We start from the raw sequence: 19,513 nt of genomic DNA on the forward strand, positions 1-19,513 counted from the left end.
AGAATTAGCAAACATCTTCCTCCCCAAAGAGTTAAGCAGCTTGTCCTCTTTGGCCAGAACCTGAGCCGCCTCTGTAGATGACGCTGATGCCGGTCTGGATTGAAGCGTGGCGGCCACCACCAGTTTGGAGGAAGGAAGCGGGCAAGACGCTAAGGCTACCTCCTCCGAAGTATGAAGCCTATAACGAGCTTCAATCTTTCTGTTAACATGCAGTACAGAGGGTGGCTTATCCCAGACTTTGCGGACCTCGGCCAAAACAACCTTCTGAAAGAACAAGCCGGTGCGCTCCTGAGGAGACAAGGTGAACGCCCCCGAAAGCACCCCTTCTTGCGGAGGGGGTGCCTCAGGTACTGGAACATCCAGAAGAGTCATGTCCAGTACCCTGTCATGGAACGCTCTAACAGAGCGAGTCTGGTCATCGCCATCCTGATCCCCTTGCGTGTCATCCAACGCATCCGGATCCACCTGCGTCACGTTTGGTTCCACCTAGGACTGGTCTATTTGGGGACAAGGGCGACGGAGGCGGAAGGGCTGGAGGTGGGCCAACTGGCAGAGGTGAACAAATGGTACGGCGACGGGAACCGTCAGTACAGAATTCGGCCCTGGAGGGCAGATTTCCTTAAAAAGACCTCTGAAATATTCCTTCATGGGGTCTGAGTGCATTAGCTTCTGAAATTTTCCAAAGAAGGCATCCCCCGCCGAAGGCTTAGACACTGTGGTAGGCGGAGGGCTCTCATGAGAGGAATAGCTCCAGGGCCACAAGGGAGAGGGCTGCCAAGAGGAGCTCTCACCAGCCAGCTTGACATTGATCAATGGCACAGACGCCGCAAAGAGCGAGACCGAGTGCTGCAATGGCATCCGAGCATTCCAGTCAAACTGGGTGAAACGTTGCACAAGGAATACGCTGTTCACCTGAGAAAATGCTCCCAGCACTCAACGCTGATAGTGTAGGTGTAAGGGAAGAGTCCAAAATGGATGTCGCAGTTTGTGCGGGAACGGGCGCCATTTTGTCAACGCCTGAGAAGAACTGTGTCACTTGTGAGTGAGGCAGGGGTCTCCACAGACAGGTCAGGGGTCTTGACTTTAGCCTGGACACAAGGAACCTCAGCAGAGCCGGTACTGTATGGCCTAGGATGTTTCTGAGACATACTAATAGCCAAATTAGTCTCTGAAAGAGGAACCTCGGCCACGCCGGTAACAGAGGAATTACAGTCAGCGACCTCACTCTGTGCCCCCTTAACAGAACCGGTATCCCCACTAGAGCGGGACCTATGAGGAACCCACCTCACCGACAAGACCTTAACAGGCCTCTCAGTTCTGTCGGTCACCTTAGCCTCAAATAGAGGGACTTCGGGCCCGAGTCCAGTAACAGCTCCCTCACGAGGGGCCTTGAACCTTGGTTCGGTACAGGAAACCTCAATAGAGGCCTCGGGGCACATCCCGGTGTCTGTATGGGAAGATCCAGACAAGGAGACCTCTAAGCAAACTCCGGTACCCACCGCCTCAGTAGAACTGGGCCGTTGAATAGCCCCCACAGGAGGGGACTCGGACTGCAATCCGTTGTGAGCAGGCTCCTTACAGAGGCCCTCAGAGAAAACTCAGGTACTTTTCTTAGGCCTGGAAGGCACCTCAGGGGAAACCCCGGTAACAGAGCTTTTAAAGCTCCTCCTGGACCGGGAAGAACTTACCGGGTGTCTCTTCTTCTTGTCGATGAAACTCTAAAAATGCAGAGGAGGAACGCGCTGAAACACCTCATCCCACAGATCCAGATGACTTTGAAGTACCCGGACCAAAAGGGAATCGCAGTAGAAGCACGAGTGCCACCAGTGGTCCGGACCCAAACACTCTAAACAAAGAGGATGGGGATCCGCCCTAGCGAAGCGTCGCTCGCAGGAAGAACAATTAGGAAAATCTAACCGAAACGGCATAGACGGACAACTACGCAACCGCTAAGCCGAAACAGGAGAGAAGGACACTGGAAGGAAAAACATCTTCCGAAGATGCAAGTGCATCCAGTCCGAACATGCAGAGAAAAGGACTGATGGGCGATGCACTGAGCGGAGCTAAGGAGGGCGGGGTTACGGCCACGTGCGGTACCCAGCGTAAAAACAGAGGAAGGACACATTTTTGAAAAATGTGATGCTTTTTACAAAGTGCTCCGGTCCTGTCCCACAGGACGGAGGAATGTCCCCTATAAGTATGGAGGAAAGGGGACGGGACGTAGGAGTATCTCTGTTATGTAAAAAAATTAAGTCCCACTTGGCAGACCTCGGCCAGGAATTCCATTAAATGGAAGTGGGCTCACAAGTATGAGGGGTGATGACAAGTTGGTGGATCACCTACCTGTGGTAGACACCTTTGAACGTTTCCACCCTGATGACACCCCCTTGTCACAGTCATCTCTGGAATTGTAACGCTCACCTGAATCCCTCGGAGGCGCGGGTCTGGTCTGGGCGTTCTCCGAACCTTCCAAAGTCACTCGCAGGTCTTTGGCACCACCCTGGAAGGGCCAGCTCCTTACTGTGATCTTAATCTGGAGAGTGAGATGTCTGCGGGCAGAGAAGAAACAGGGGTTAACGTCTGCCTGACGGGGTTTCGGCCCTTTCCCCTTCCTGACACTCCTACAACTCTCCTAGGCCGCACGTGCTCACCTTAGGTAGGTAAAAGCGGCGCTCTCCATCCTGCGTCTGTGCAGGGGCGCTGTAGCCAGTTACTTCACTGGACGATAGTTCAGCCCTTTATTGCGGAGGTAGAGTCCAGAAGGCAAGACCGTCGTTAGCTGCACGAACGGTGAGTGCCTTATATGAGTCTTTTTATTGTCCTTTCAGAATCTTGCCTCTTTTGCAGGTCCGGTATGCTGATCCGGTAAGTGGAGAAGTCCAGAGTTTTTGCAGGCAAGCAAAAAATTCATCTGAAGTTAAATGCACTCTTAAAATCTTTTTTCCCTTTCTTTCAGGTGGCTGTGCAATCGGCGATGAAGACTGATGCCGAAGGATAGTGCCGGAGGATGGACAGGTATCACCGCTTAAGGCGCGTGAGTAGAAATGGAGTCCTGAGCTCTAATAATGTCCTTCTTGTATTTTACAGGTGCGGACAAATGGCGCTGAACGGAGCTCGCAGAGACCGTGGCACAGGTAAGCAGATATCACAGAGTTATCGCTAACCTGTATTCTTTGTAGTTGCAGATGGCTGGAGAATGAAGAATGGCGGCACGAGGCCTTGGAAGGCGCCGGAAGGTGGTAAGAGCAGCTCTGGTACTTTCTCGTGCTACTCTAATGTTCTCGTTTTCCTTTTCAGATGTCGCGGAAGGCTGGAGCTGGATTCAGGAAGGTAAGTTGAAGATTTTCCTGTTTTCAGGTGCAGAAGAAGAAGAGCAGCTGGAGCCGACACGGTGAGCGTCCTGCTGCTATTGCAGAATAACGCGAAGCACGTGAAACCAATCGGGTGTGGTTTAAATAGCCTTCAGTAGTGCTTAGGCGTCTTCTTCCACAGCTTTCAGAGGTAAGAAAAGAGTTCCAGTATGTAATTCTTGGGAGTGGTGCTGGCCCCACCCAGCAGTTAAAGTAGTCCCAGCAGGATTGGATGAAGAGTTCATCCTGCAGGTAGGAAGGCAGCATGGTCTGCAGGAGGTAAGTCCACCCAAGCACCAATCTTTTTTATATGAGCCCGGGGCTTCCAGTGCCGGGACTGGGTCCCTTTATGAGCATGAGCCTGGCGCCGCTGGCGCCAGGACAAGGTCCAAAAGGCCCCTACGGGGGCCGGCTTGTGCCTGGAATAAGGGTCATGACCCTGCTTCCAAGGATGTTGGGCTAGGTCTGACACCTTGGAGGCAGTGGTCATGACAGGAATTTATAAGGCTCGCCCAGTCAGGTGAGGCCATTCTGGAAACTCAGAAAAAGGGGTCCAAAGAAACCAGTCCTTCGGAAGAGATTGAGACCGATGCAGAAACCAATATGACCCTACATGTACTGGCTACTTGCAGGCCTGAGGCTGCACTGTCTGTATCCACACCTAATATGGAATCGGCCTGTAGGGAAGGAACAAAGAAAAAACTAAACGGAAGAAACAGGGGGATGCCAAAAAAGAAAAAATAACTTCCAAGGAAGTGCTGTAGCCTCAGCCTCAGAAATCGAAGAATAAAAAATCCATGAAGCAAAACAAATCAGGGAAAAGACAATTTTTAAATACCCTAAATAAAGCAACAAGCAAGGTCTTACCAGATGCTCCCAATGCCTCGGTCGCTCTTCAACTGAACACAAACGAAGATCAGGATGGTATCAGCCCAGCCTTGGGAAGTGAAATTCACCAACTGTCAAAAAACCTGGACGAACCCACTGTTATTAAAATCAGCGTGGGTCTACAAACGGAAAACTTAAATGAAGTGACCAAGCCACTCCCATGTCTGTCCCCAATCTTTCTTAAAGAAATTGCAAAGTTGGGCCATGAGCGGAAAACCTCTGTATTACAATACGAGCATCATAGCTCTCAATCAAATTATTCCAACTAAATTGCAAGGGCAGCTTTATGGTGTTACTATAAACATCGAGACGGACGATACATCACCTCCTGGTCCAAATGGTTTGCCAACTTTAAATGAGACTCAGACAGAGGCGAGAGATCTACCAGCCCTGAAGGAAGCAAGCCCCTTCTCCTTACCCAGAATAAGGCTGAAGAGACTGGACCCAACTCAGAATCAACCTAGTCTGAATAGCGGAACTATCTTGGCTTTAACAAGACAAATTCCGGACCATTTTCTATTATCAGCCCACGATATTTATCGTCCCACGATATTTATCGTACAAGCTTCCCATACGAACATAATACTAACAGCGGGGGCACCCCCGCGCCCCGTTGGCCCAGCACTAACCAGTGCACACAAAGTGAGCGGCCGGAGAAAGAGAGGGCAATCGGCTGCCTCTGGAGCCGTTGACGGGCGAACCTGCGCCAGCATCCAAGGTGCGGCGGAGGGTCCTGTATCCAGTGCGGTAGTGGCCCGGTGGGGACTGCGGGCCTGGTGAGTGGCCGCTTGATGGAGCACTCACCGAACTGTGAGTTATAACACCCCTTCCCTGCGCTCACCTCTCCATGCGCCGCCTTGCCAGCAGCAAATAAGCATTGCCTTCATCCCCAGCCCCACAGCAATGGTGATGGCCTGAACTGGGCCTGAGATTGCACCCCACTGCTGGGATCCCTCACCAGCAGCATTAGATAAACTGCTGCCCACAGGACAACCCACTGCCTCCTGGGGACACAACGGCGAGGAGGCCGCAACCCAGCCCCTACTCTACAGCAACAGGCCCCTGCAGGTAGCCCTTTAAGGGCCTATAAGCTCACGTAGGCTGCGGTGGTGCAGCCCATTGCCTGCACCAGCAAGCTAGTGACCCCCACCTGCCAAAAGCCACAAGAGGCAGCAGACCACCTCTGCGTCGCAATAGCTTACACAAGGAGTCAGTTTACTCCCCCCCCGCCCCCCTGCTTGGCTCAGGGCCCACACAAACTGAAGCAAAACAGAGACAAGGAGGGGAACCCGCCTACACTGCCATCGCACCCACAGCTCAGGCTTCAGGGCCTTGTCTCCGCCCCGCAGGGAACGATGTCTAAGCACCAAAAATCACACAAGGCGATGGACATTGCTACCATGCTGCAAGCCCAAGAAAAAGGCAAGAAACCTGAGGCCTGAACACCTCCCCACTTACTCCCCAGAGATGCCCATAGCCAAAGGGCCCCTAGGGGGGACATCCAGACCCTCCTAGCAGACATCAAAGCTGAATTCCGGAACTGCATGGTTGAGGTCTCTAACAAAGTTGAGGGACTGGACAACCGCATGGGGGAATTAGAGCATAGAATCAGCGAAACTGAAAACCAGCCCCTAGACCACACAGCCCAGCAAGCGGACCTGTGAAGCAAACTCCAGATTCTAGAAGGGAAAAAGTAAGACACGATGCACAGGCAGGAGGACCTGTAAAACAGGGCCTGCAGGAACAACATTCCGATTAGATGGGTGCCACTGTCTATTCCGGATCCAGGCCCTACAAACCTATGTGAACAATTTCCTCCAGGCCCTCCTTCCTGATTGCGATAAAGCAATGCTCCTTTTGAACCGGACGCATAGGCTGAGAGCCAGAGGGGGCCGCCCACATCGGAGCCGCCAGACGTCATCACCCGGGTGAACTTTTTCCTGACGAAACAAGAAATGAGGGCCAGCCCATCGCAGGGAGAGTTGACCTTTCAGGGGTCCCGACTACAGGTTTACCAGGACCTAGCGACAACCACAGTCCAGAGACACAGAGCCCTCAGACCACTCGCAACCTTCCTTCAAGACCAGAAGATTAAATACCACTGGATGTTCCCGGCAACCCTACACAGTGTACGTTCGAAGGCCACTCTTGAGTGATCAGCTACCTCGAGGAAGCAGGCGGCATCATGGGGGGGAAGCATCAACCCCTGATGAAGACCTTAGGAAACCATCCCCCAATGAGGGGGCGATTGAAGCCCCGAAACCTAGCCGGAATGCTTGGATGAAGCCGAAAAAGGGGGGGGGAAACCACACACTCCCCAAAAGGAACATGAGAGGCTTATCTCCCTTGCAAGGGGGACTGCCGGGCCCACCCTGCAGGAAAGCAACTCGACTCCCCATAAAGCAACGTGGAGGCTTGGGATTCCCACGGTTCACCCCAGCCATGAGAGAAGATACTCTTGCAGGCTCAAGGGCCCAGAGGCCCAGTATGAACTTGGTTTTTCATATATTCCTTTGTTACCTGGTGACACTCACCATTGGTTCACAAATGTTAAAACCCCGGGCACAGCAGACAGGCAGAAAGCCCAAAGCTCCAAATGGCAGTTGAAAGCAGTCAACCCCTGACTCCACCATCCCCAAGAGCTGAGACGCCCCAGCAGGAAGACTTTCCTCCACATCAGAAGCTTTGCTTTATGATCCTTAATATTAGAGGCCTCAACTCCCCCAACTCTTCGACGCCTGCATGATCTGAACAGCTCAGTGGTTTTCCTACAGGAAACGCACCTGACCAAAGTAGACCTCCCACGCCTACAAAACAGGACCTTCCCGAAGCAATTCCTAGCGACATGCCACACCAAGAAGGGCAGCGCAGCTATCCTGATAGCTCGAGGCATCCCATTCACGGAACACGAAACGCTGCAAAACCCAGAGGGCAGCTACATAGCAGTGAAAGGGGAGTAATTTGGCCAGTTGTACACCTTCATTTCAGTTTACGCCCCCAACGAAAACCTGGAAAGATTCTTCATTGAGTTAGAAACTGCCTTGCTCCCTTTCCTGGAGGGCCAAACAGTACTAGGAGGAGACTTTAACAGCATCCCAGCCACCCTCCCAAGAGAGACTTTAGAACAGCGATGGGCCTATGTCGACACTGCAAATCCCTGGGGGTGGTCGACACCAGGGGGGTCCTTCACCCAATGTCTAGACTTCTCTTTTTTTCACACGTGTACCACACCTCCTCTCGCATAAACCTGCTGCTGGCCAGTCCCCAACTGCTCTCCTTCACAGACGAAGTGCTGATAGGCACGAGGGTTCTCTCCGACCATGCCCCAGTGACACCGACAGCTCGCATTCACAACCCAGACCACCCCCACCTCCAAGACCGCAATGGACCCTCTATGACCCGAGGTAACAGGATATAGCACTGCAAGATACCCTGTTCAAAGCCATCCAGAAGTACTTTAAGGAAAATCCAATTGGGCCCACCTGGACAGCCACGAGATGGGAAGCGATGAAGGCAGTCATTAGAGGGGAGCTTATAGCCCAGGCGGTGGCATATAAAAAGCGCTGAGCCCAGCTGAAAGAGCAACTGGAAAAATATATAGCCCTTGCAGAAGCGAAATATAAAGGATGGTTGCCAAAAGCAGCCTGCGCCCTGCGAATTGCCAGCACCAAGTTAGAGGCCCACTATGCAGAACAAACAGGCCAAGCATTTATAAAGACTAAACAAGGTTACTATGCCCATGGTAATAAAGCCAACAAGTTCCTGGTCTGGAAATTAGCTAAATCCCGCCGTCAGAACCAGATAACAGGCCGGAAAGATGGAGAGGGGCCTCCCAATATGCAGAAGAAACCAAGTTGCAGCTGGCGACCTCATATGTTATCGACACCATAACTGCCACCCCACGGCACCCAAGACTACAGGAGCAATATATTGCAGAAGCCACCCTCCCTCAGTTATCAGAGGCCGACAGGAAAAACTTAGAGCTCCCTATCACCATCGTGGAAGTGGATTCAGTAACAAAATCTCTAAAACTCAGAGCACCGGGGCAGACGGATTCTCACCTAAGTTTTACAAACTCTTCAGAACCCTTCTAACAGGCCCACTAACAGAGCTTCTGAACCCCTTTCGGGAAAGACACAGTAATCCCATTCATGCAGGAATCCACCACTATCATGCTGTTAAAGCCGGGAAAGGACCCGAGAGAATGCGCCTCATATCAACCCATCTCGCTCCTCAACATCGATGCAAATATCTACTCCAAAATTCTGGCGAATAGGCCAGCACAGGTTCTCCCTGCACTCATTAACTCTGACCAGACAGGTTTTATTGCAGGGAGAAGCACGGGAGACAACATTCGCCGAGCCCTGAACCTCATAGAAATTGCATAAACGGAACACCAAGGCCTGGCGTTGCTCACCCTAGACGCAACCAAAGCTTTTGACTGGATCGCCTGGTCGTTCATGCTTCTCACGCTCCAAGCCTTTCATTTCGGTCCCAACTTTCACACCATGCTACTGACTAACTACAAGGACCCCCAAGACAGCCCTGAGAGTAAATAAAAAGATCTCAGCTATGATCCCTCTTACCTGTCGGACGAGACAAGGGTGCCCACTTTCTCCACTAATCTTTGCCCTAATTATGGAAACCTTTGCCCAGATAATCTGCAACAGCAACATGATTGAGGGAATGGCGCTAAAGGGGGAACAATACAAGGTGTCCCTCTACGCGGACGATGTGATGCCGTCACTCACCGATAGCCCAAGTACGCTACCCACAGGCATGGCGGAACTGAATACCTTTGAACGGGTTGCAGGCTTTTCCATCAACTATTCTAAATCAGAAGCATTAGGAGTGAACGTCACTAAGGAGACAGTAAACTGCCTATTGCCCATATGCCCACTGAAATGCAGCACGTCGGCAACGAAATACCTAGGAGTGCACATTGCAGCAGACCCCAAAAAGTTATATGCAGTAAACTTCCCCCGTTTTTACAGCGATCTGAAAGCGGACTTCAATAAATGGGAAAACCAGGGTCACTCCTGGGCAGAGACACAGCATGCAAAATTAACCTATTACCAATATTCCTGTACCTATGTTCCCCCCCCCTCCCAGTGGAAGTCCCCTGAAACCCCACCTTCAGCTACAAAAACAAATCCTTCGATTCATATGGAAAGGGGGCAAAACCCCGGATCCCGCAGAGAGTGATGACAGGAGTGGCCAAGTGGGGCAGAATGGGGGGTACCGAACCTCCACAACTACTATGTAGCAGCCCAATTAACAAACTCTTTGGTTTGGGCTGATACGACAAGTCCCCCAAAGTGGGTAAAGTGCGAACAAACCAAAAGCCTGATTCCACTCAGCGCGCTGCTATACACCTCAAGATCAGCACGCAGACAAGACCACCATAAAAATGTGGGACACCACCCTACAAAGGAAAAGTATTCCCAGAGGTTTGGGCCCACTCTCCCTGGTACTCTGCAACCCAGACTTTACGCCAGGGCTACAGGTGATCAATTTCCTGAACTGGACCGAAGGAGGCCTCTGAACACTCAGCTTTTCGAGAATGGATCCCCCTTAACCTTCACAGAATGCAAATCCCGCTTCAACTGATCAGAAGCGGATAAATTCACATATGTGCAGCTGCGCCACTGGATCTCGTGACCGCTGATCAAACAAAGAGCCACTAGGGGGCTCCACCCCCTTGAACTCACTACAAGAAGGCCCACGGAGAGGGCACATTACGAAACTTTACAAACTCTTACAAGACGACATGCTAGTGGTCCGACCAGCATATATGGCCCGGTGGGAAGCAGACCTACGGCACAGCATTGACGACCAAAAATGGGTGGACAAATGGACCAGAAGCAATTCTGCCTCGCGATGTGTCACCAATAGAGAAGGGGCACTCAAATTGCTCTACAGAGGGTACTACCCGTCAGACCACCTACATCATTTCAATAGCTCACTGGACCACAATTGTTGGAGACAATGCAGAGCCCGAGGATCATACTTCCACATGTGGTGGAAGTGTCGGTGACACAGTCCTTCTGGGAAGAAATCCTTCAAATGATAGCTTTATCGCTCACCTCATAGCCAGACTGCTATCCAAGATCGGGATCAACCGCAAAGCTGATCACGCACCTCTTATTGGTAGCTTAGATCTCACTCGCCCGCAAATGGAAATCCTGTGAGGGCCCTCTGCTCTCACTATGGTGGACTAAGGTCTGGGACATTCTGGGGGCCGAGAAGGTCACAACAGCAAAAGAAGGCTGGTGGCACTGCTTCACAAACTGCTGGGCCCCGGTTCTGGAATTACTCTTACTCTACGGTCCTAAGAATGCCCACAGGACTCCAGAGAGGAAGGGGGGGCCTGAGGAGGGGGGGGGGAAGGGGGAGAAGTACCCACATCCTGAAACAGGGCGAAGGGAGAGGGGATACTGAATTGACATAAATGCTATCTCTAATGTATGAAATTAAACATGTAACCTGCTGCAACCGGTTTTAAAAAAAGTTGTTAAAAAATGTTTTAAAAGATGTAGTGATGTTATCAAAATGCCAGTCAACTGGGGGGCACTGTTGAGCAGCCAAGGAATATGGCTGCCTAGTTTGTGAGCTCCGTTCTTGCCCACCAGATTCTCCTGTGCATCGGCGCTAATTCTCGTCATCCCCCAACGGTGCTGCCACAAATCTGCTGCTGCTACTCTCCTCTCTCTGTGGCCGAAATCTGGAGTGAGATCGGAACCTGCAGCCTGTGAATCAGACGCCTGGGCCTCTGGCCGTGCCCTGCCTCCTTGCGCGGCCGCTCTCGCTGTTGGAGCTCCCCCGCCCGGAGGCGCTGCCGTGTTGGTTTACCCGGGCGCCGCAACCTGCGGTCTACCTGCGGTGCTCAGAGCCTAGTGAACACCGTTCTTGATTGCGCCGGCTGGTGCGCGATCCTGGGACACCCGGCGCCCCAGCCGCGGACGTGCTCCTGGCCTGCCTGGTGCTGCTGGACCGGTGGCTGACTGGCCGAGCGGGGCGCAGATCCGGTCCAGCGAGCGTGTGCCGAGCAGGAGCCCCCTGCGCCCATATACACACGTATGCGGCCCCCCGCCCCGGCCTGTGAAATCGGGGGCCGCCTGGACTGCATTGCGGGGCCGCGGCTGACTCGCTCGCTGGCCCGGGGACACCGGCGGGCCTGCTCTCCCTACCTAACAGACCCACCACCTGAAGGCTGACAGCGGCCGCAGGACGGGGAGCTGCCCCCCCACGGCTGCTTGCAAGCTGACTCTGCCCCCCCCCCCGGTTGCTCCTGGACTGGGCTGCAGAATACTGGGCCGTTGCGCAGCCCTCATATGTAAAGATTGCGACACCGACCTACGGCTAGCCGTGGCCCCCAGACATCACTGGCCTCGGGTCAGGACTGGACCCCACTGGGTGGACCGTTGCCCTCAAGATGTGCTGATTTGCGCCAGGAACATACGGGTTAGCCACCCAAAAGGCTGCGAGGTGGGTGCTGCCAGCTGAAATACACCACTTGGCTTCATCCTGCTGGGGCCCTCTACTCTCCCCGCTACCAGTTCTACACCCAGTGAGACTGCCGGAACATAAGCCCGCTCTGCTTCCCCCCCCCGCCCAACTCTCTGTGCCCACGGTGACTGTGAGGCCCTGCGGTCCACGTGCTGAAACTTGCTTGCCTATCACTCCTTGGCCACCCCAGTGGCTCCACATATTCACGCACGGGGAGTCTCACACCACGACTCTGGGACTCTCAGGGTGCTAATTAAGGGGGAAGCACCTTACTCTTTCAAAGCACGTAGATGAGGACAGTGTCACCCGTTTAATCCAGGGAGGAACCCTACCTGCCTCACTAACGGCTCATCGCCTTGCGAGCCCAGGCATACTCCAAAGTGACACTATTCACACTGAACTTTCCGGCCCTCCCCCAGCTTGCTCAACCTGCGATGCCAGTGGCCGCTGCGAGGCCCCAGCGAGACTCAGTACTGTACAGGCCACCAGGTTATGTGCTGACCACTTCTGCTTCCTCATCAGCGCCCTGTCACATACCAGCCCCCTCTATCAGGCTGTGACAACACCAGTGCCACTGAGCGCGATCTACCTATACGCTGCTACCACTGACCTCCTATCATCCCCTCTGCGAGGTCCCAGCCTCTGTCCAAAACCTACCCCACCGAGTCGGTCGCTGCTCCCCTCTGCAGCAATGTCCAACAGAGCGCGAGGCGCTAGCAAGGTGGGCGCCATAGACTAATTTACCAAGGCGGCGCCTAGGGCGGACCAGGCATCTTCTGCGGCGCAGGAGGAAGGCAACCGCAATGATGGAATCCATGGCCAAAAAACTTTGCAGCCTTTCATGAAAAGCTGGATGACATCAATGCGAATGTGGTTTCTTTAAGGGCTAAGCTTGACCAACATGGGGCCAGTATTACCGAAGCGGAGCAGAGGATGGGAACTAACGAGGACAATGTGCATACCCTACACAACACAGTTTCAGAGCTTCTCCGAAACATGTAACAGATCAAAGCTAAATGCGACAAACTCAAATCGAGGTCATCTAGAAAAAACATTTGCATAATTGGGGTTCCTGAATCTGCGCTTAAGCGGCGCATGGAGCTTGCAGTCGAAAAACTCAAAGACCTCCTAGACGACCCTGATCTCTCACCATTCTTCACGGTTGAAAGAGCTCATTGCTCATTGGCACCTCGGCCTAAATCGGGAGATTTCACCAGACCAATAATAGCAAAACTGCTTAGTTACAAGGACAGGGACCACATACTCCGATTGGCCTGGGAGAAAGGGGAATTAAGGCTGGATTCGCAAATAATCAGGATCTTCCCTGATTTCTCGGTGGGGGTGCAGATGGAGAGATGCCAATTTGTTGGGGTAGAGATAGGAAAATCGAGTATGCAATGCTTTTCCCTGCCCGCCTAAAATTCACCCATCGCAACAAGCTCTACTTCTTCACGGTCCCTGACGAGGCTGTTAAGTTCATTGAAGCGCAGATCCCACTGGCAGATCCCTTTGAGGAACCGATGGACAACGACTAGTACCAGACGAATGGACTCCTCTTGTGAACCCCCATTGGCTGCGGTGGGCTGACCATTGACTCCCCCCCCCGTGTGTCTAGGTGCCCCCCTCATTGTCCCACTGCGAGCCCTCCGTGGCCCTACACTAATATATTGGGAACACTGCTCCCTGGGGGGGGAGGGGGCTTCCTGACAATGCCACGCATGGGGCCTGTGCACCGTGGACCAGGTTCCGCCGTCATGTACTGGTCCACGGCAATTCTATCTATGACCTTGATACCCTTAATTATGCATATCCTCGCTTTGCAACCTTACTTTCATCAGCTGATCTTCAGATTTATGTTGTATTATCGAAACTTGTACACTGCAGCTGCAATACTCTCTGAGTCTAAATGTTTGTGTTTTAGCCCCGGTTGGGCGATTTCCCAGGCGTTGCCGAGTTGGGGATGGCACGCAGTTGTTTACTTTAGGGGTGGGTATCTACACGCTGCTAGTTGGTGCAGGGCGGTGAGGGTGGGGGGTGAAGAAGTTGGGGTAGGTTATATTCAAAATGGCGGGAAGGTTGAGACCGGTTCTAAAGGGAGGCACTCTTATGCCATTGCAGCACACATGGCATTTGTCAGAGGCAGATCCTTTGCTTGGGATGTCCCGTAAGTTATCTATATGGCGATCAAAATGATGACATGGAATGTTCGGGGGCTGACAAATTTCACAAAGTCTCGCAGGATTGTGGCTTATGCACAAAGGCACGGGGTCAAGGTCCTCCTATTACAGGAGACACACGCTCTGAAACACTTATCATCTAACGTAGCACAAACCTGGGGTCTCAACAGATACTGTACCCAATACTCCACTCAGGCTAGGGGAGTTCTGACCCTTATCCATAAGTCGGTAAACTTCATACTCCACACATCCCACATCGACACAGAAGGCAGATATGTGATTCTACACTGCACTCTGGCTCACGAGGAATGCTTGCTGGTCATCTTATAGGCGCCCAATACCGACTCCCCCGAGTTTTTTGACAATGTGACCACCATTCTTATGAGATATCTAGACGTCCCCATCATATGGGGGGGGGACATGAATCTGATACTTGATAATGTCCTAGACAGAACAACGACCACTCGCAGAGCCACAACTCGAGCGGTCAAGCGACTCCTCATACACATGCATTCTCTGAATTTACATGATATATGGAGAACGCTCCACCCCCATGAAAGGGTCTATACTTTCTATTCAACGGTCCATGACAGCTCCTCAAGAATAGATCTGTTCCTCTTGTCTGGCAACTTTGTGGGTAGGGTCTTAGATGTCAGGATCCTCGCACACACGCTATCTGACCACTCCCCTGTGCTCCTACAGATCCAACTCGGAAACACAAAGTCATCACGACACACCTGGCACTTTAAATCCGCCGCCCTATTTGACATTGTCTTCAAAGCCGAGATCCTAGTGGACATAACCACATTCTTTGAAAATAACAGAGCGCCCGACACACCTGAAGGGATCAGATGGGAGGCATTTAAGGTTTACATCAGAGGGATGTGCATCTCTAGTGAAGCTGGAGTCCTGAAATCTATAAGGCAAGCCCTAAACAATTCTGAAACTAAGCTTAAAGCCCTAGAACAGGAGTACCTCTCCACACCGACTCCAGTAACCCTAGCTAAGATCAGAACAGAACTGGAACAGTTTGAGTCACATGCCTCGAGTGAGGTGCAATACTATGCTCGCCCTGTTGCTGCCCGTAAATATGGGGAGGGAGACAGACCGGGTAGAACCCTGGCCAGGCTGGTGCGAGCGGAGGGTGGTAAGACCCGAATTGATAGCATTATAGACAAAAATGGGCTGAGGCACTGGTCAGACCTGTTCATTCTAGACACATTCGCCAGCTTTTATGCCGATCTATACGGTCCCCAGCCTAAACACTCAGCCCAGGACTTGGATGACCTGCTGGAAAGCATTCCTATGACCCTTATCTCCCAGGACACCAGGGAGCGACTTGACACACCGTTCACCTTGGATGAGATAGTCCAGGTGATATCAGACCTTCCCAAAAACAAGGCTCCTGGCCCAGATGTGCTCACCTCTGAGTTCTACCAGGAGCACGTGGCCATATTGGCGCCTGCTCTACACGGGGTCTGTGGCGGATCACTTCGATTAAACATCCCCCCCCCCCTCCTTAAGGGAAGACTTAATAACAGTCCTCCCCAAACCTGGGAAATCCCCAGATGAGTACGGGTCCTACAGGCCCCTATCCCTTATTAACACTGCCTGAAAATCTTTGCCAAGATAATCGCAAACAGGTTTCTCCCATTCATGGCCCATATGGTTCATGCGGACCAGAGTGGATTTGTTCCCGGTCGATCCACGGCACTTAACATCCGCCACCTATTTAATGTGATGTCCAGAATTGACCCGAACGCTGACGCAGTGGAAATAACACTAGATGCCCAAAAAGCTTTTGATATGGTCTCATGGCAATACCTATGGGCCGTGCTGGAGAAAATGGGAGTGGTGCCAAGTATGATCTCTTAAATAATACACTTATGCACGGGTCCACTTGCCAGGGTCCTTGTAAACTCTGTTCCCTCCTCTCCCTTCACGCTACACTGTGGTACTCGCCAGTGTTGCCCATTCTCCCCCATCCTTTTTGAGCTCGCTATCGAACCCATGCTTGACCATGTAAGAGGGCGTCACATCAATAAAGGCATTCGGTTACTGGACACGCCGGAAATCATCTCACTATATCAGAAACCCCTCCACATATCTGGACCCGATCATCCGCGACATTACCAAAATAGGCACGTACTCCGGTTTCACAATCAACTAATCTAAATCTGAAATCTTCCCTCTTACTATGGCAACTAAAAAACCGGCATGTGAGTACCACCTACACTGGTTCCCGGGTGGTATCAGGTATCTCGGGGTGCAGGTGTCACCAACCAAACCTTCCTTACTAGCGGACAACTACGAGGCTATGGCTCAGCTCGTTGTGCCCAAGTTCTCCAAATGGCGCAATCTACCGCTATCCCTTGCGGGTAGACTCTCTCTAATAAAGATGATAGTGGTCCCCAAGCTCCTTTACATCTTCACTAACGTACCAGTCAGGCCTGGGATGCAATACTTTAAGAGGCTCTACTCTGAGTGCGCCCAATTTCTCTGGCACTCTGGTTCGGTCCGCAAGAAGTGGCAACACATGACTTTACCCTATGATAAAGGGGGGCTCACAGCCCCAGACCTCCATCTGTATTGGAACGTGGCACAGGCCCAACACGCCTCTCATTGGTACATGTTCCAGAATCCGCCCGCATGTAAAACTTGAGAAACTGGCGGGGGCTGGGACCAACATCATGACCTTATTACTGCACCGCACATTCCAAACAGACGCCCAGGCAGACCCAGTGGCCACCACGATCAGGGTTTGGAATGGTATCCTGCGCCCCGAGCAAGAGCAACAGCCATACTATAAGTGGCTTCCCATATGGCAATTTCCCGGACTCCCCCCCCACACACGACCAACACCTCTTGCAACACTGGGAAAATCTGGGCTATCAAGCCCTTCCCCGATGGTACATTTGTTACCCCTCAAACATGGCGACCAGAACACTCCAACTCTCCGCTCGAGATGTTACAGTACTACAGGCTTAGAACAGCGGTACGAGCTATGTGGCCCTCATACCCAGACGAACCCCCAGACTCACCCGAACTCCAATGTATAGCAAACTCTGCAGGCGCCAAGGGCATAATATCCAATTTGTACAAAATGCAGCTGGAGAAAACAGTGGACAAGTCTCTCAAACAACGTGAAGCATGGGCTGGGGAGCTTGAAACGGCAATAACTGATGAAATGTGGGGCAAAATGTGCGCACACACGCGCAAAGTCTCCCTTAGCGCCAGATTCCGCTGCATACAATTCAAACTCCTCAACAGGCTCTATTACACACCGTACAGAGTAGCGAAATTCACACGCACCCCGACTCATACATGCCCTAAATGCAAATCCAGTGAGGCAGATCACATACACATGTTCTGGTCCTGCGCTGCGCTAAACATGTTCTGGGTGGTTGTGACGGAGGCGCTCTCCGAAATAATTGGTTCCCTGGTGGATATGGACCCACTTGCCCTGTTTGGTATCTGGGATGGGGAAAATGTAAGGAAAATTTCAACATTTTTAAATGTAAGTGCCATCGTTGCCAAAAGATGTATATTGCAATGCTGGAAGCGTCATAATTCCCCCACCCTCATGATGTGGCTGAAGCCCTTACCTGGATACAAATGTGCGAAGAAGAATATATTGGATCCCTACCAATCTCATCACGCCCCAAAAACGTGTGGTCAGAATTCTGTAGCTACCTGAACAATAGAGACGAAATGGAATGGAGGTCGACTCCCCCACCAGTACAGCCCAACACGCCATGTGCAGTGTGACTCTCCTTCCTTTTTTCTTTTTGCGCCTCTCCAAGACATCCACCGTCCCCAACCTGAGATGTTGAATTTAGTCATGTTGTACTGCCTTGTGTGATGTTATGTTGCTAGCTTATTTCTATGTAATCTGTGCTGTGCCTGTCTTAACTTTCTGCCAATAAACAAAAGTAAAAAAAAAAAAAATGCCAGTCAACAGAAAAAGAGTGGGTGGAAAATCCACTTAAGATAAAAAAGTTGATCGGGCTGACTGATTGGATTGCAACTAGGGCCTCGCTGGTAAACATGAAAAGTTATGAGGATTTCCCAGTTTCCGATAAATCCCGAGCTACCTATCACCTTACCTCAGGAAGTTTCCAAATCCAAAGTGGAGGATGAACTGCCCAAGGTTTAGCATTAATCTATATGTCACTCGTGATTTGCTCAGAATCAGGAACAAAGGCCCTCAGGTGGATGGATTGTGTAATCTTTGCGACTTGGATGTCCGCCAAAATGTGAAATATTTATTTATAACCTGTATGGGTACTAGACAGCAGAGGGTCGCTCAATTCTCCGGCTTTGTCCACCATATTGATTGGCTTGATTTAGAGGAATTCTGGAATTGAATGGAAAGGAAGAGAAATCTTTTTATCCTTGGAAGTTCTGCGGTTCTTGGAAAAAATGTAATCCACTATTGGGGTATGATAAATGTTTTACTAGAAAAGTGAAATCATTTTTACGCTTAGATTTGCATTGGATACATTCTGCTAATTTGATTTCTTTTGTGTTCTTTTTACTCCTCTTTTCTTCCTTTTTCTTCCGTCATCTCTATTAGAAGAATTTAAGTGAACGTAAATGTGATTTTAATGATTGTATTGATGAACCGATTTATCCTTTTTATGTGTTTCTTGAAATATTTTTTGTGAAAAGTCAAATGTTGAGTAACCACAAATAAAAAAATACAAAGTAAATAAAAGAAAATAGGTGAACAGGATCAATGTGTGAACCCTAACCAAAAGGGAAGACAATATAAACATGCAATGGAGTTTGGTTCTGGGTAGGTTAAAATGGGGAGAGTGGGAGAGAGGGTGTTATGCCATTTATATTAATTAAATGTTTGAGATTGAGGCACTGCAATGATTAACATTAATAGTAACATTTATTGTTTTCTATTGTGATGAAATGCAAATAAATACAGACTCAAAATCCCTTTTAGATCACTAAGGGTCATTCATCAAATTGGCAACCATTGGATGCATTTCAACATGTGCTCTTAGATTGGTCTTACTAAATGCCTTTCACAAATACAACTTAAAGGGTAGGTCACTGTCTTCTGTCACTGTACCCCGACAAATGCAATTCTAAGGAATATATACCTTCATCAGCTTCAGAGCATCAAAAACGCATTACATTTTAGCATAGCGCCCTGGCCGTTTAGATTCTGTGAAAATGATGCTTTAAAACACTGTTTGCTTGTACGGTGTACCCATTGGTCACAGAGCACAGTTTGAAGACTTGGCCTAATCTACGCAATCCAAATATATGGATACAAATACAACTACCAAAAACCAATCACTACACATTAAATTTGACTCTTCATGGCACACACCTTGGCAAGCTTCGTCTGTGCTTGAATTCTATGAGAGGACGATACGCCTTTGATCTCCAAATCCATTCCTTCAAGATTCCAAACTTAGAAAAAAAGAGAAAATAATAATCATATTTTCTTTCAAATTCCACCATACTTTTTTTTTGTAGCAACCCGAACACAGCAATGTAGACAATTTATCTAAGATTAGAGAATCGGATAAGGGGGAATGCAGACTTCTGTTAATGATACAAACTCAC

At 50.7% G+C, this 19,513-nt stretch overlaps 1 protein-coding gene across 10 annotated transcripts in view; it reads right to left on the reverse strand.

The window, feature by feature from the left end:
* CAPS2 (calcyphosine 2) overlaps positions 1-19,513 on the reverse strand; it is a 1,666,464-nt gene that overhangs the window by 1,448,607 nt on the left and 198,344 nt on the right. For all 10 annotated transcript variants that reach the window (XM_069629404.1, XM_069629399.1, XM_069629401.1 and 7 more), the window contains exon 3: positions 19,275-19,357. In XM_069629404.1, coding sequence (XP_069485505.1) covers positions 19,275-19,340 — 66 coding nt within the window. In that variant the 5' untranslated portion in view covers positions 19,341-19,357. The remainder of the gene's footprint in view (positions 1-19,274; positions 19,358-19,513) is intronic.

Source organism: Ambystoma mexicanum, chromosome 12 (assembly GCF_040938575.1).
Source record: "Ambystoma mexicanum isolate Mex_15411 chromosome 12, UKY_AmexF1_1, whole genome shotgun sequence".
Lineage (NCBI taxonomy): Eukaryota > Metazoa > Chordata > Amphibia > Caudata > Ambystomatidae > Ambystoma > Ambystoma mexicanum.